Source organism: Uloborus diversus, chromosome 10 (genome assembly GCF_026930045.1).
Source record: "Uloborus diversus isolate 005 chromosome 10, Udiv.v.3.1, whole genome shotgun sequence".
Classification (NCBI taxonomy): Eukaryota; Metazoa; Arthropoda; class Arachnida; order Araneae; family Uloboridae; genus Uloborus; species Uloborus diversus.
The window spans coordinates 121,979,209-121,997,345 of record NC_072740.1 but is presented as its reverse complement, the minus strand read 5'-3'; the positions used below and the strand labels follow the sequence as shown (position 1 = coordinate 121,997,345).

The 18,137-nt window shown below is 31.9% G+C and overlaps 1 protein-coding gene across 1 annotated transcript in view; it reads right to left on the bottom strand.

The window, feature by feature from the left end:
- Nucleotides 1-18,137, bottom strand: part of LOC129231434 (methionine adenosyltransferase 2 subunit beta-like) — a 73,396-nt gene that overhangs the window by 44,472 nt on the left and 10,787 nt on the right. The window contains exon 2 of the mRNA XM_054865749.1: nt 7,657-7,771. Coding sequence (XP_054721724.1) covers nt 7,657-7,771 — 115 coding nt within the window. The remainder of the gene's footprint in view (nt 1-7,656; nt 7,772-18,137) is intronic.

Genomic DNA, 18,137 nt, shown 5'->3' with positions numbered 1-18,137 from the left:
AAGGAGAAGTGCCTTTTGTTAGATTCTGAACAAGTACATTCTCAGAATTTGCATCTACTTCAATGATACAAGGGAAACCAATGTTTTGTAAACTGTAGAGAGAAATATTTTCGTACACTCGGGAAAAATTAAGAATTATTGCAACAAAGTTCTACGCATTATAGCGCTCACTCATTTCATCCCTCCGTCTTCCCCCACCCATTTTACTTTATCAATTTTCCCTTTATTTTATTTATTTATTTTTTTTTTTGTATGTTTCAGGGTTCATACATTTAAGGGAGAAAAAAATTCAAGTACTTTTCAAGGCAATATCATAAATTTGTACTAAAAATATTGTATGAAGATTTCATTCAATGCAAACATATAAATAATAGGTAATAATATAAAAAAGTCAAGAAAAACAAAATTGCCTTTTCTACAACAACAGACTCTGATAAAAAAAGATCCACTGTGTTGAAAGTTTTTCTGCAAATGTCTGAAAAACTTGGTCATAAAGAGGAGCAGGTCCTACAAGGTTTAATTTTGAAATCTTCACATTCAAAGAAGTATATTTAATAGAATATGCAAGTTAATATTTATAAAAAAAAAGAACCTTTCCTGAGTGATTTTAATTTTTATCAGAAGAAACCACAATGCCTAAATTCAATGGAATTGCTAGAGGAGGTTTTGATTGATAGTGGTTCATACACATATAAGGGCAGTTAGGATCAAAAACACAACCCAGAAGGTAATTTATGGTTGCACTAAGTTTAATAGTATTAGACTTTTGATAATTATTTATGGGTATCAAAGTATAAATCCATCAATCGATTTCATACAAAATCACCTGTAAGTTTCACCGAGTTAATCGGGGGGGGGGGGGGATCATTTTTAAAACTAAGACCCCTATTACTTAAATATACATGTGTACAGCAACTACTTTTGATACATATAAAATTCATTTCTTATGTTAAAATAATTTATGAAGTTAAAATATTGCACAGATAAGTGCCTGTTGATAACCAGCAACAAGCAAAGGGCCTAACTAGGTTGGTCCTAGTCAATTTATTTGACCCCAATGAATATCAATGACCTTCCTTAAGCTATCTACCCCTTTGCTGATTACAGCCTCTTCTGGTAAACTGTTCCATGCCCCACAATCCAACAAAGTAGTAATTTTGAATATTTGAGGTAAAGGGAGAAAATTGGAAGTAGGGAGGTGAAAGCATAACAAACTCTACTGGATTTCCAGTGAATAACCAAAACACAATCACCCGTGTTATATACCTTAATTATTTTAGTAGACATAAAAAAATGATGTACTTATAAATTCAACTTTACAAAATTGTATAACTCAACTTTATTATTAAAATACAAACTTTAAGTCAAAATGTTAAGTGCTCAATCGCTTAAATTAATTTTTTTTTCAAAAAATCTGTAATAACCAAGAATTAGCTAATGATAAAATTAAAATCAAAATTGCAAAATTAAGCAAGTATATATGTAATTAAACAAAACAAAAATAATTAACTTTTTAGTTATTAAAAATAATATAAACAAGCTAATCTTATGTAGCATGTGTCAAAATAATTTTGTAATTGCCAAAAAATATAAAAATATTTACAAGATGCAAAAGGGTTGAAACCTCAAACAAGAGAAGCAAATTGTCACGAATTAAGTTCAATGCTGGCATGTTTCCCATAAAATAAATTCATTAATTTTTTACTAAAAGTAAACATGAAATACATCATAAAATTAAACATAATCTAAGATAGCATGTATAAAAATAACATCTGATTAGCCAAAATATTTAAATATTTGGAAGATGCAAAAAGATTCAAATTTCAAACACAAGAAGCAATTTTCCGCGAAGTTTGAGTAAGTTCAACGTTGGCATGTTTTCCATAAAATAAATTTATTAATATTTTACTAAAATTAAACGTAAAATATGCTAATTTGAGGTAGTATATTCGAAAATAACAATCGATTAGCCAAAATATTTAAATATTTGCAGGATGTAAAAAGATTGAAATATCAAAAAACAGAGAAATTTTTCGCGAAATTCGGGAAAGTTCAATGTTGTTATGGTTTACAATATAATTCCTTTCTTGGACATGGAAATTAAGCAAAAAATAAACTAATCTGAGGTACTATACGTCAAAAAGGCTTCCGATTGTAAAAAACTTCAAAATATTTTCAAGATGGAAAAGAATTGAAATCCCAAACAGGGAAGCGATTTTTCGCAATGTTGCAAATCGAACACATGTTCAGAAAATAGCATTAGTAAAATACTTTATTAAAAGTTTTAAGCACAATCCGATGATTTTCGAAAGAATTTAAGCACCAAGAAACTTTTTCAAGGTTTTCAAGCACTTGAAAATGATTTTTTTTTTCAAGCACTTTTCAAGGTTTTTCAAGGGTGTAAGAACCCTGATATTGTACAAGTTAAATTTTTATGCATATTTTTTCTTGTTTAATTTTTTTACTTGAGTAAAATGCTTGTTTTCAACACAATGCATTTTTTTTCCTCAATCATACATTTATACTTGCTATTTCGGAGGGGGTTCGGACCCTCTGGATCCCCCTTCCCCCTTTGCTATGCCACTGCATATATGTTATTTTTTTTTAATTGATAGAAAATGCCATTTTAACTTTTGTCAAGTGCGAATTATTTTAACTAATTGAATGCAAGTGTTTTGTATTTATGTCGTGAAAGTGGTTAGTCTTGTTGAATGAAGGTAAAATTTTAAATTTGTATAAAGTCTGATAATTGTAGTTGATCAAACAAAAATTCTGTTTAAGCTTGTTTATGTCTGCTTGTTATTGTAATTTTAAGACAGATGAACAGCAATTTACTTCTCAATTATATTATCCTTTCATACTTTTATAGTTCCCATGAGAAAACGTAGGTGCTAACAATATCAATTAATAAGATAAGAAAAAACTGCAAGATGCAAAAGAATTTGCATCTATCTCAAATACAATGAGCAATTATCTGAAGAGCATTTATTTATCAATAATCCCATGCTTAAATATGTTTTTTATTTCTTAATTCTTTTTTCCAGATTACATTATTTATTTTAATTTAAAAACAGATGATGAATAAAACAAGTATTTACCCCTTTTAAATTATGTAATTCTCATGAAAAATAGGTAAACTACTAGTAATAATAATAATATACGAGGGCTGTTTTTTTTTCAACTTCCGATCCTGCCCCTAGACGGCAGGGCGAGCGGCATCGGCCAGCAATACGCGGCAGTCGACTATGCACCTCTCCCATTACAGCCTCACTCGTTTTTGGGCGTCAGATGCCATTACCAGTTTGTCTAGCGACACATAAACATGGCTACCATGATAGAATCTCCCCCCAAGTGTGAGTTGCGAAGTGTCATTCGCTTTTTGCAAGCTAAAGGAATGAAACGAACATACTGTGAAAGCTTTATGAGTGACAGTGCAGTGCGTGATTGGTGTAGGAAATTTAAAGATGGACGAGGTGACATTAATGATGAAGAGGGCCAAGGAGGAAAGTCGGTCACAAACGAAGACCTCGTTGATCGAGTTGACCAAACTGTAAGAAGCAATTGGAGGTTTTACGAGTACGGACCTATCCGATCAGTTTCCCGAGATTTCAAGGTCAACCCTATACACTATCTTAACTGACAAGTTAGGCTACAAAAAACACCGTGAAAACCCATCTCAAATCACTGGCGGCAAACTTCTATGAAGAACGTATTAAGAAGCTTGTACCCAGGTATGAAAAAAGCCTCAATTTTAATGGTGATTATGTTGAAAAGTAAATAATAATGTACCTAACTTTTGACAATAAATTTATTTAATTACTCTCATTAGTTTTATTTTCACACCACATCAGAAGCTTGATAAAAAAAACAGCCCTCGTAATATTAATGAGTAAAATAAGAAAAGTTGATAAAAGAAATAAATTTCAAAAGAACAAATTCAAACAAAACATCAAATTATGCTTATAAAATCTATATGCTGGTTTGCAATCAAACAATTAGTTTCCCATAATAGAACAAACTGTAGTTCTCTCATCTGATCATGAAAAATATCGACATTTCAAAAACATCAACAGGTTGAAACAAGGGCGTGCACAGGGGGGAGAAGGGACACCTGTTGGCCCGGGCCTGAGCCTGAAGTGGGCCCAAGATGTTGAATATGAGGCAAGAATATGAGGCACGTGCTTAAAGTAAGCACCGTTTAGAAATTTAAAAAGAACAAGTACAGATAGAGCAAAGAAATTTATTGGACAAAAATCTACCACCCTTGCACTGTTTTTTGACATTGCTCTCGGATTTTTCAAGCATTTATCATACATGGTACAGGTTTTTGTATACCTATTTGTAGAAAGTTGCCCCCCGTGTAGACAACCATGAGGCCTCTTACAGGGCTTTGCCGGACTTGATAAGCTCGGAGAACATACCACATGGTTGAGTACACAGGCGGCAACTTTCTACAAATAGGGACATAAAAACCTGTACCACGCTATGACAAATGCTTGGGAAATCACAGAAGCAATGTCAAAAAATATCGTAAGGGAGGTAAATTTTTGAATAATAAATTTCTTTGCTCTATTTGTACCCTGTACCATGGACGCCCATATGCAAAATTTTAAGGGGGGGGGGGGCTCAGATATTTTCCCCACGGTTTAGCTGGATATTTTCCCCATAGAAACCGATTTCATTACAGATTAGAGTTATTAAAGATTGACATTTTAAATGAATTATTCATTAATGGCAGGACAAGATTTTTTTTTTTTTTTACATTTTTGCAAAGAAAAAGTATTAAAAGCAAAGAAGTTCCAATTTCTAAGGGGGGCTTGAGCCCCCACTTGCCCCCTATATGGGCGCACTTGGCCTGTACCAGTTCTTTTTTCATTTCAAAACCGTACTTACTTTTAAAGACATGCCTTGTATATGTAGGGACGTAGGGGTAAACAATATGGAGGGACCTTGTAAAAGTCATTTGTGATGGGTCCCAAAATTTCTGTGCACACCCCAGGGTTGAAACACCTAAACCATTTGAGGTTCATCAAAAATCTTCTGCATTCTTCTTAAATACATAAGAGGAACAAACAGGCTATGTTTCATCAAAATTCGAGACTATGAGTGTTAAATCCTATTTCTTGACTGATTAGGCCCAACAACTAAAATCAACTTAAGAAATAAATAAACTATTGAAATCCATGTACGTAAAAGTAAAGAAAAAAATAGACCAAATTAAAGTAGCAATGTTACTACACTAACAAACTTCAAAAATAATTGAAACCTCCACAGAATGCTTAAAGATTGAAATCTCAAAAAAAAAAAAAAAAAGGCATGTAATTTTCGGTGAATCACGTGTTTGACGCTGGCATGTTTCCAAAAAATATATTTTCAGCAGAAATCACGGTGTTTGCTGAAGTTTGAAAAAATAGGAGCTGCAAGGTTGCAAAAATAGGAAGAAGGGACTAAAAAATCTAAAAAAATATAGGAATTATAGGAAAATAGGAATGTTTATCAGATTTATAGGAAAATATAGGAATATTGAAACACTTCTATGCCTGCAATATTGCTTCCTTTTTTTTTTAATAATTCATTTGATTACTTTGGGTATTCTTAACTCCTATCTATATTTTCATTTTTATACACACATTTTATATTCATATATAATTTTTTTTTTTTTTTTGAATACTTCATTGTGATAGCCATTGCATTGCTATTTTGTGTAGTAGATAATGACGCATGATTTACATAATTCCCATGTATATTTTCATTTTTATGCAGAACACATTTCATATTCAAATATAATTTTTTTTAGAATACTTTATTGTGATAGCTATTGAGTTTCTAAGTACGTGAATGCTTCTAAGATAGTGCAAGGGAAAATTTAACGTAGTTTGTTCCAGTTTAAATATGAGTCTATGAAAATTAAAATCCCCCCCTTTATGTTTACTTCATTTTAATATTGATAATCAAGATATTATTTTTTGAATCTAATAAGATGCTTTTAAAACCATGTGGATATGATACAATGTATTAAAAATTTTGGTTACAGTAATCTTGTTATTCCTTACATTTTTTCTTACATATTTGCTCAATGCTTATTTTAAATAGTAAAGCCTCTCCTAACAGACACCCCTCTTATGAGGACAATTTTTAATTCCCCCGATTCCAATGCAAATAACATTATTAAACCACTGTCCTGCGGACACCCCTCTATTGTGGACAAAAAAATTTGTCCTGTTAGTGTCCGCAATAAAGGGGTTTTACTGTATACTAACCAAAAAAAAAGTCGTAAAAATTCTCTCAGCATGTTATTCTTAAGATAATATTATCATGTTGATGGGACTAAATACACTAAGAAAAAAATAATACATAATTTCTATTTAAGAAATGAAAATTATTGTTGTGTTCCTCAGAAAAGTAGCAGAAATCTTTCTTTCTTGAAATCTGTTTACATTATTTGTTGGTACCACAGTTGTCGAAAAGTGTGCTTCTTTAGGGTGGAGGAAGAAAAGACGCCATAAATTGAAGCGATTTTCAATGCGAAACTCTCTCCCTCAGCCTTTTCTTATGCTGTCACAGAAATAGTGACGAGGCTCTCTTTCAGAGGGTGATGGTCTAGGTCAGTGGATGGCAACTGGCAGACCGGGATCCGTCAAATATTGGACAGCCAAAACTATTTACGTTTATCTAACAAAAAAAAAATTACTTAAGAATATTCTTCTGTAGATAACAATATTTTCAGGTCACCTCACCATTATTTTTAATATACTTTGGTTGGCAGGGTCTGGTTAAGATACTGAGAGGCCTAGGCCAAATACTTTTTTTACAATTTTAGCCATTGGCTCAAACAATTTTTGCCACTTGGGAACCTCCAGGTGTCAGGGACTCTAGGCCATGGTCTAGTTGGCCTATTCAGTAACCAGGCTCTGATAGTTGGGACAAAACCTAACCTGGCAGCATTTTGAAGGCTATGCAGACCCTAATCCTAACATTATGTTGTTGCCAGCTTAGGTTTGCCCCAACTAGTTTCTTCAAATTTTAATTTCCTATTTCATCATATTTTCTTAAATTATTAATTGACCAATTTGAGCCATTTACTTGGCTCTCATGTAAGGTTCGGATACTTTTGGGAAACTTTTGAAGAACAAATATTGATATAGTATGATATTTGCTCAAAATTTAGGGCACCCACCTTAAACCCACGAACAAACTGCTCCTTGCGTGAATCTCACTTGCAAAACAAGACCATATATTTAATTTCTCCCGTTGATGTTTGAAAACAAATATGCCTATTGATTGTCAATACAGTCTACTCTCGATAACTTGAACTTCCAAGGGACTGGCTAAAATGTTCGAGTTATGGGCGTTTCCACAACAGTCTCAAGAGTTTGGGACCGGATGAAAACTTCAAGATAAAGGAATATTCAAGTCATAAGCTTCCAGTTATCGAGATTTGACTGCATTAAGTTGGGAGTAAAAATTAAGATAAAAGAATTTTAAAGCATATATTTTCTTCTGGGCCTCAATGAAAAATTTTCAAACTTATCCAGATCCCACTTATAATTACTTGTCAACATCTGGTCTAGGTAGCTGATAAACAAATAAAATGAAAAAAATATCTTACGTCATTTAAATAGAGACATAAAAATTTCAATATGAAATAAGATTTACTTGCAAATTCTGCCAATTTTTTTGAGCAATCCACATTCAGTTTTCTAGCATCATCATATTCTTTTTCTACCCTATCGGGAGATCTTTGAGCAGCGCTATGTACTATGACATCTGGCTAAAAAATAAATAAATTTGATTATGTCACAAGCAAACATTTTGGAAAGACAGTTAATATCTAACACTTCACACATAGAACAAAGTTGTGAGTGTGTTTGCCCTTGAACCAACACGCCCTTGAATTTTCCTTTAACAAGTGCATGATGCACACATGATTTTGTACCTTTCATATTGGCACCATTATAATATCCTTGATCTCGAACATTATTTACACTCAACTCTTAGTAGGAATACTTTTTATTCAGTGAAATGCCTTCAAAATCAGAAAATGGGATAACCAGTAGTTAGATATGACTTAATAAATGAAAATAATAGCGTGAAGACTATATAATTCCGAATAGCACATGTTTAACATTTTCTATAAGAACCTAGGTTTTTTCCATTAGGATGCTGGCTTTAATCAAGGATTTAACATTATGCGACTATATTATAGTTTGATTATGTATCATGCTATTTGTTTGATTTTCAACAGTCGCTGTAGGTCAACAGTTGCAGTTTTAGACATGTTTCTACTCCTGACAAGGGTGTGCACAATGTTCAGGATCATATTTTACATTATTGTTAATTATAACTCAGAGATATTTCATCTAATTTTCATCTCATTGAGGAATTTTAACATTTCTTCACCCCTCACTCCAAAAATAATAACAAAATAAATAAATAAAATGAAACAGAAGACAGTTTATGGGCTTCTTATATTAGGGACCCTGGGATAATTTCAATTTTACCCACGCAATAATGAAACCCTTTGACGAAGCCTTGTGTTATTAGTCACCATAAAAATTGAGGATAAATCAAACAATTTTTATATTGGAATCCAATTATTTCATTTCTTTTGACTACAGGGTATATTATGTAGTCGGTGGCTCTTGACTTACGATGTTTAACTCAGCACATGTTTATATTTTTCCAATAATTTTTTTGACATAACAGGGATGAGGGTGGTCAGAGAGCAAAAAGGAGGAAAGCCCATAAAATTCTGTAAAATTTCAAATTTCATCAGAAAAGGCTAATTTGTGTTTTAAAGATAATACAAAATTTTCTCCATATTAATTATGCTTGAAATAATTGGGTGGCACACATTGCTATTTGAAACACAGTATTAATTTCTCATATTGCAGTAACAAAAAAAGGTTAGGAAAGTTTTTTTCTTATTTATCTAAATTGAAGTAAAAAAAAAAAATTCGGGGCAGGGACCGATTGAGCGCAATCGGCTTAAGTCGACCCATGTTAAATGCAGTGAATCGCACAGGGCATTTGAAACACTGCAATCTCAGGTTATTTCTTTGCATGTTTCAGAAACATTCTTGCAACCAGGGTCAAATTAAGTCATGGACAACCAGGACTCCAAAAATCAGAAAGCGAAAAATCTGTAGCTAAAATTAAAAAACCAATATATTAAATCTTTCTTTAAAAAATCCATTAAAATTTTAATCTCTTTCACAAATCCCAAAGCCACTCCAGGCATCATTTTTTTAACCTTATTATTATATTTAAAAGCAATGACATAAATACCTTTTATATTTAAGTCTTATTAACAGCAAGGCCAAATTTGACGAAATCTTATATAATATAATGAATATTTATCATACATTTCAAAGTTTTTTGTGAAAAATAAAATAAATTTTCAAAGAAAAAAAATGTAAAGACGAAATTTCAGAATGGACAACAACAGCATTTTGTAATTATCCAAATTTTTATGCTAACTAATCACAAATGATCTCCTAAATCTGAAAATCTAATTCTTCTTCACACAAAAAATTCATCAATTACTTATTCAACATTGTAATTGCCCCAGAAGCGCCGCAAGAAGAAACGACCTCTGATGGGCCTGAAGTTAGTTGTGCCAAAGTACACCACGCTCCTCTCCCTCGCAATACGTTTTTTAGTCATTGAACGCTGATTCTCCTCTATATTTCCTTATTTGTTACGTAGATTTAATATTTTGAATACATTTTCGATTTACAAAGATTATTGTGCAATGGAACAAGGCTTCTAGAAAGCTGTCATGCAATAATATGCAGAAAATACCATTACAAACCAGCATTGTTGTTATTATTTTTTTTGTTGTTGTTGAAATCAGTGATGTAAGTGCAAGCTCTGAAGTGTGATTTTTTGGTTTATTTTTCAAGTTAGTACTTAATAAGTCGGGAAAATTAATCTTCACGAGGAAATACAAGGGAATAGGCTCTTGACTTATAAGTTTGTGGTTTGACTGCCATCCATGGATAGACTGGCACAACCATGCTTTAAATTTTTCCTTTTAAATACAATGTTTTAAAAATTAAATTTGAAAATTTATAGCATTACTCTAAAAAAAAAAAAAAAAAAAAAAATCCCTCTCAATATTGCTGCTAACTCAGAAAAAAATTGTAAGCAAATTAAGAAGAATGAAACACGTAACTTTAATGCCAAAAACATGTGAAACAAATTTATAGAAATAGAATATCCGAGATGTTATTTGATGTAAAACTTAAATATATTCAATCAATTCTAGTTCAATTTATTTTTTCAATATTCAACTTCTTCAAAAAAAAGCTACAGATTGTGGACAAAGATGTAAGAACAAAAATAAATATTTTGGAAAAATATGCATTATGATGAACAGCAAATTATTTTGATGTTCTTACAGTCAGTATTTTCAAGCTTACAGACAATTTAAACAGGGTTTTCTTTTTTTTTTTTTCTATTCTAATTTATCCTAAGAGCCTTTGTTGGCCATATGAGACAGTGAGGAACAAAGAGATGTAAGCGGCAAAATTAAAAATTTGGAGATAACCAACACAAATGGTAGGTGAACCCCCCTCCCCTGTCTTGAGGCAAGAGATGGTACTGGTAGCCCTGGTAGGTGCTTGCTGTACAACATGATTTAGGGGGAAAAAAATCAATGAAAGCCTACCTAAAATGTTATCTTTATAGTTGTTTTACTAGAAACTCGAAAATACAAATACAAAAGTGACGACCAGCAACAGGCTTTGGGCCCAGCTAGACTGGTCCTAGTTAATTTACAATCCCCAGTGAAGATCAATGGCCCTCTTAAAACTATCTACTCCCTTGCTCATTACCACCTCTTCCGGTAAACTGTTCCAAGGTTCCACTACCCTGCTATAATAATAATTTTTCCTAATATCCAAGTTAGCCTGAGATTTAAATAGCTTAAAACAATGACCCCTTGTCCTGTTTTCAGTGCTAAACTTCAATCCCGTAACATCTTTCATTTTAATAAAATTAAACAACTGAATCATGTCCCCTCGGTCTCTTCTTTGCTCAAGACTGTACATTTTTAACCTTCTAAGCCTGGAATCATAGTCTAAGTGAGAAAGTCCATTTATTAGCCTTGTAGCTCGCCTTTGAACCCTTTCCAATACATTAATGTAAATGTCCACTTACATCCCTTTGCTTTTCACTTCCTCACATCAAGTTTAAAATAAATCCTTGTTTTATGCGGGCTTATTTCACACGGTTTCGATTATACATGGTTTAAGATTTGACACCTTTATTTTATTTTACGTGGATGAGTTTCAGTTTTACGCAGATACGGCAATGCAAATAGATAAAATTTTCCCCTATTTCAAAATCCAAACTCCTAAAGATTGCAGATTCCGCGTAATCAACTGCATTTTGGCGTGCTAATAATCAAGCTTGGGCCACTGGAGACATTTTATGCGATTTGTTCCAGGGCTCTTTCCAGAAGTAAATAAAGTTATTAAACTCATACACAGTTCAGAACGTACTGGAAGAAGAGCTTTGAGGAGTGACAAAGGAGGACAAAATCAATGAGGATACTGACATCGATGAAACACAACCAAAAACATTCACATTGAAAATTTTGAGCCAGTCCTAGCCAACAAAAATGATCTTTGATTTGTTAGTAAAGGAAGATTCTATCATGGAAATGACGCAAGTGATCATGGATGCGTTAATGCTTTGCAAAAAATTACAGAGAAAAATTCTTAGTGACTGCCCAAAGACTATCATAGCCAGCTCCTATTTATAAACAGGACATAAAAGTAATTTATGTTTTCTTTATGCATGTTGCGCATAAAAGTCAATATAAGTACATATTAAACTTATAATGCAATTAGTTATCACTAGAATAAAATATTTTGTTATCTGCGGAACCAAACCCCTATTTTAACACTAGTATTAGGTCTCAATTTACGCAGTTTCAATTTATTGGTATTTCCGTGTAACATAAACCCCGCATAAAACGAGGGTCTATTGTAATACTACTACTAATAATTTTAAAGGAAAACTAAAATTGAATAAAAATATAACTTTAAGCTTCAGTCATTTTAAGGTAATATAATTCTTTAAAACAATGTTAGCATTTTTTTCTATTCCTAAAATTAATACAAAAAAAAACACACACACATGAACAATTAATAATTATAAAAATGTCAGAAATGGCCTAAAAAAGTTACTATCAAATTTGTGAGAACTTTGAAAAATAAGTAACCTTAATAGGACTTAAAATAAATTTTAAAAATCTATTAAAATATTTTTTTATTTAGATCAATGTTTAAGTGAAATTATGCAAGTCATATACAGTCGGACCTTCATATAATCGAAGTAGCAAATTGCTGGAAAAAACTGGACACATAAAAATTTCGATATATAGAAACAATCTTAGAGTTAATCATAAAAATCTCCTAAAAACATTAAGCTAAAGCTAATTTTCGTGTATGAAACCCAATTTCTAATACGATCATCAGATTAAATGAAAGTTAATAACTAAAAAAAAAATGTGAAACATTTACTGAGCACTGCATTGTTTCTAAAAAACCAACGGTAATGTTTTGAGTGAAAGTTTTCTGTAAGTTTCAGTACTTTAATTATGGCTTTCTGATTTCTCATAACAGCAGGCACTCTGCTTGCGGAAATACAAAATTTAACAGAAATGACATTTTTGCGCCCTCAGACATCTTCATTCTTCGGCAATTCAACTTCATCCACAACATTAGGGGATTTTCGTTTTGACTATAGTAATCGAGAGAAAAGTAAAAAATCAATCTACTTAGCTTGAATGATTTTCACTGAAGCTAAAAAGACTAGGAATGATAATCAAGAGACAAAAGGGATAACTTCAAATTGATTTTACTGTATTACTGGTTCAATTAAGATTTTAAATAAACTTGAGCGAATTTAAAAACTCCAGAACAGAACATTGACTTATCTACACACCCCTCAACCCAAGATTCCTTATGAGTTTTGTAGCATGGAAGTTTGCTGGGAATTGGATATATAGAAAATTTCAATATATGGAGGTTCGACTGTATTTGTGTTAATAAAAAAGTGATAGTTCTTTATTAGAAATGTAGAAATTGATGTCTTTTTTTTTTTTTAATGAATGGATAAATGATTATGATGGCTGAATAGGAGCTTCTAGCAGATTTCTCTCTCTCTATTTTACTTCCTTTGCCAAAAAAGGAAGTATTGTATTCGCAAAAAAAATTTCCCTCAAAATTCGACCTTAATTTCCATTTTGCTCACATCCAAATTAATGTTGAGTTTTTTTTCAACCCGACTACATGCAGATAAGTGCCTAAGAACATATAAACACCTGAAATATCCATTTTGACATTCCCCGAGTTAATTAAAACGACTTTTCTCGTGACGTCTGTATGTACGTATGTATGTGCATATGTATGTCGCATAACTCAAGAACGGTATGTCCTAGAAAGTTGAAATTTGGTACGTAGACTCCTAGTGGGGTCTAGTTGTGCACCTCCCCTTTTGGTTGCATTCGGGTGTTTCTAAAGGGGGGGGGGGTGCCCTTTTTGAAGGGAAATCATTGTTAATTTCAATGTAAACTCAAGTGGTGTTATAATTTGGCAGACACTTGGCGATATATCGCCAATCTTTTGGTCGCCAAGTTTTGTCACCAACTTGGCGAATTTTTATTTTACAGGGTGGCGACAGGAACTGTGAAAAAAAGTTCACCAAATTTCCCTGATTCACGTTACCAACGATAACGGTTTTCTTTCTTTACTCTACTTGAAGTCCATTGTATGGTTGTATAAAATGCAGTATTTTAAACGTTTTAAGTTGCGTAAAGTTGTTGAACTAAAGATATATTTGGAAAAGATGCTACTTTTTTAAATAAAATGGTAAAAAAAACAAGACAATTTTTTTTGGGGGGGGGGACCTACAAAACAGTATATTAAATTTTTATACATGGAAAGATTATAGAAAATGAAAAAAAAAAAAAATACTTTACTTCCAGAAACCACTTAGCATAAGAATTTTAAGAAACTATTAAAATTACTCTTAAAAGCATTTGTGTATTTCTGATAGAACTAAAAAGTAGTTGAAATTATTTTGAACTAAGTTTTCAAACAGTATAATAACTGTTGCATGAATAACAAATAATAGTGAAAGAATAGAAGTAATGTAGTTATTCTTATATAACTAATTGACATATTTATGCAAAACAGATGAAACCATTTGACATCCATTCATAGGAAGTTTTTCTCTAATCAAGAACATAGGTTTTAATGAACGAATACAGCATTTTAATAATAAAAAAATAAAGATATTTACTTAAGTACACAAGTTAACTCTATTTCAAATGATTTCAGTATGTAACGAAAAAAAATCTTAGATTGCTTTTGTAACAAACAACTTTGAAATACAAGAAAAAATAAGAAAAAAAAAAAGCAATTAGTGAATTTTAAAATATATAAAAGAAGAATACAACTTGGTTATAAAATTGAAGAATTACTTAAGTCTGAAGAAAAGAAAACCTTTATAATCTGCGGTGACAACAAATAGTATAACGGCAAAAAACAAAGTTCTTTTTATTCAAAGTTCAATTTTAGCAATTAAATTAAAAACCCAAAGAAGTAATAACTTTAAAGCTTTTATAGTATTAATTCAAAAACCAAAGATTTCTTCTTGAAATCGTGATTACAGTACCTAATTACTTAGAGACAATGGATAAAAGCAAAGGAGCTAAGACATTAATGAAGGCTTCCTCTTTGTCTGTATAGTTGTTTATTTTACGTAGCATTGAAAGCGAAAAATTAAATTTCAAGCTGGGTAAAATAAACAACCTAACAGACACAGAAGCAATCTTAGGAAGTTCATCCTGTGGTTAATAAGTAAGATTCAATACTTTGATTTTGAGGAAAAAAGATGCACAAATATGCGGCAGTATATAATCGCACCTCATTAATTTTACTTTTTTTTTAAACAGATAATTGGTGGAAAATGCGTAGGGAATTAGAGTACTTAATTTTGTAAAGCAAAAAAAAAACTTTTTCTTCAAAAAATCAATTTTCTCTGATTTTTTGTTATTTTTTCAAAATTCCCTGATATTTCCCTGATTAATAAAGTTCCCTGACTTTTCCCTGATCTCTCTGATTTCCCTGATCAGTCACCATCCTGTTTTAAATCTGGTTTTAATTTGGCCATTGTTGGTGATATTTCGAGAGTAAACAATTGAATCACATTAAAGTTGCCAATAATGGGGAAATTACATTAAATTGGAGTAAAAGGAAGTCATGTGATGCACACATCAGTTCGTTTTAATGAAAATATTGTATCGAAAATCACAGGAAAGTAGAGACAAATACATGGGCTGTAGGAATATATAAAAGAGAAAGATATAGGGATTTAAAGAAAATGAAAAGTCACACTAGCGGACTAATAGTTTAATATTCAAAGGTAAAATTGGAAGTAAAACAAAACTTTATCTAGAGATTTATTGTATTTCAATAATTAAAAATATAAAGAGAGAAATCAGAAATATTTCTATCAAAAAGTATAACTTTTAAATGTTTTTGGAAAAGAAAAGCATAGGAGAGCAGTGAGAAGCTGTACTTGAAATCATTTCTTTCCTTAGTGGCACCAAACGTGGCCCTTAATTGCATTTTTAGAACTTTGATTTTTAAAAATCTCCGAAGTTACAAACGACTGGCCGCAATCGCATTTTCAAGCCTATAATTTCGAAAAATATCCCGAGGAATGCCTATAAGCCTCTGTACATAAGTCTAAAATTGCATTTTTGGAACTTCAATTTCTAAAAACTGACATGGGAGAGCCTTCGAATCTATCTTTTCACCTAATAATGCTACCAAACCATGGTCTACAATCGCGATTATAGGCCTTCCATTTCAAAATGATTCCTTGGAGAGCATTTCCAAACTACCCCTCCCAACATCATTAAAGTTCATCTAAAAATATTTTAGAAGTTCAATTTTGTAAAATTACTGCTGAAAATTCTCCCCCCCCCCCCAGCTCTTCCTCTTATATCTCCGAAAACCATCTAAAATTGTGAAGCTTTTATTACAGTAAGAAAATATGCCGGTAAAAATTTCATCTAAAAAATATTTTATTTAGGATTAGATGTATAAAGCAATTATAGTTCATTTTCTAAGATATTTTTCAGTAGACGAGTGGTAAGGTATCTGTTTTTCTGTTCCAAAAGTCGTACATTGATTCCTGCTTGGTACAAACTTAAATAAATTTTATTCCATAAAAAAAATAAATAAAATTTGACATGGCATGAGAAAATTAGCAGAACTGATATTTAAAATAAGATTACCGCACACTGTTCTCTAAAACAGAGTTTCTAAACCTTTTGTGATCCGCCAAGCGGCAAAAAGCTTTGAAACATGTTTGCCAATCGGCGAGTTTCTTTTTTCCCCCCTTCTTCATTCTACTTGTTCACCATTAAACATTTAAGAAAAAAAAATTGAACCTGTAAAGATTTTTTTGCATTTTTTCGTTTCTTAGGAGGAAAAAAAGCAACTTGCATACAATTAGAAACAGGTAAAAAATTTTTGTACCGGTGAGGTTTTTTGTAAATAAAAATAAACGAATAAATAAAACTGCGTGGTGTTAAAGAATTGTCACAAACAATACGTGTTTAGATTGCTTCATAACAATTTGCAACAACTAGGAGGCACTGCGCCCTGCTCGCTGCTACTCACAAATCCTGAATCTGATTAAACTACACGTTAGTTATTTGAAAACTATAAGTGGCTTGAATAAATAAAAGTATTTATGCAGTTTTTTGAATACTCAATAGTGTTAGAAAGAATTCAATAGTATTTAAATTTCTTGATTTCGTCAGCCGCTCCCCTTAATAGCTGCGGAGAGATTGTTTTTTAAAAATTTCGATTATATTATTGCATCACAATATACTGCAGGGGAAAGTTGAATATAGAAATTAAGGAAATGTTCCTTTTTTTTCATTTTTCATCCTCGCTCTCCCACCAAAAAAAAAAAAAAAAACTTTTTTGAAACGTCTAACTATAAACTTATAATACAGATATTAATGAAAAAACTAGACTTCATTTTAGGCCTTAAGACCTGGGCTGTGGAATTGGAGTCCTTGGAAAACAGGACGACTCCGGGTTTCTTTTTTTTTCTTTAATTTTCACAGACTCTCCTTACATTAAAAATAAAAAAAAAATACAACCAATTATTTTGAACACATGTATAAAGGCCTACTAATATGAAAATCAGTCATTGTGGCAACCAGCTGGCTTGATTGTTTATCGAACTTTCTGTAAGAGCTACCTAAGCCGTCTGATAGTTAGCTTATTTTTTAACTTTCTTTAACTGATAGCAACTGTCAGCAACAGGGGCGGACTGGCCCTAGAAATTTTATGTGGAAAAATATTCTTGCCGGCCCTACCCCAAAAATTTTTGCTGTATTTTTCCCAACTTTAAAAGTTTCTAGTGACTTTAGCCTTCGATGAGCATTTCGCTTCTTTTGAAACTGTTTGACTGTGTAAATGTATGATACAACCGTGAGACCGTGACAAACCATTTTTTATGAATCACCGGGGTGGATGAATTTTTTACACGTGCGAAACAGGCGACTCGGTATGTCTATGGACTGATTTCTGGATATGTTTTTATGTTTTTAATGTTTTGTTGACAAATGGAATGTTTTTTATCAGGTTGAACAATGGATTTGGTTATGTTTACGTGGATTTCAAGGTAAGACAATTTTGTTATAGGCAGGTACTGTCCTGTGGAAGGCTAATTATCGGAACTTGTTTTCCTAATTAGTCGAGGCGAAACCCAATGCTTTTAGTTTTAGGTTTGAGCTCTAGTTTATTGTTTTTAGCTTAGCAAGTGGTGCTTTTGCCCATTGTTACTCTATATTACATGTACTGGAGCTTAAACATTCTCTTCTAGTTCATAGTTAAAATTTTGGTCTTTTGACCATAATTAATGAATCCTCCACGGCTGATGAGCTCTAGATTCACTCTTTATCTATTCCTACTTAATAGCTGTTTGCATTTTTCCTTTTTATCATCATTTATTATTTATAATTTGTTTAATATTTGAAATTCTGTTTGCTTAATTTTATATTTACTTGGCTTTTTAGTTTTGCTGCGTTGCGC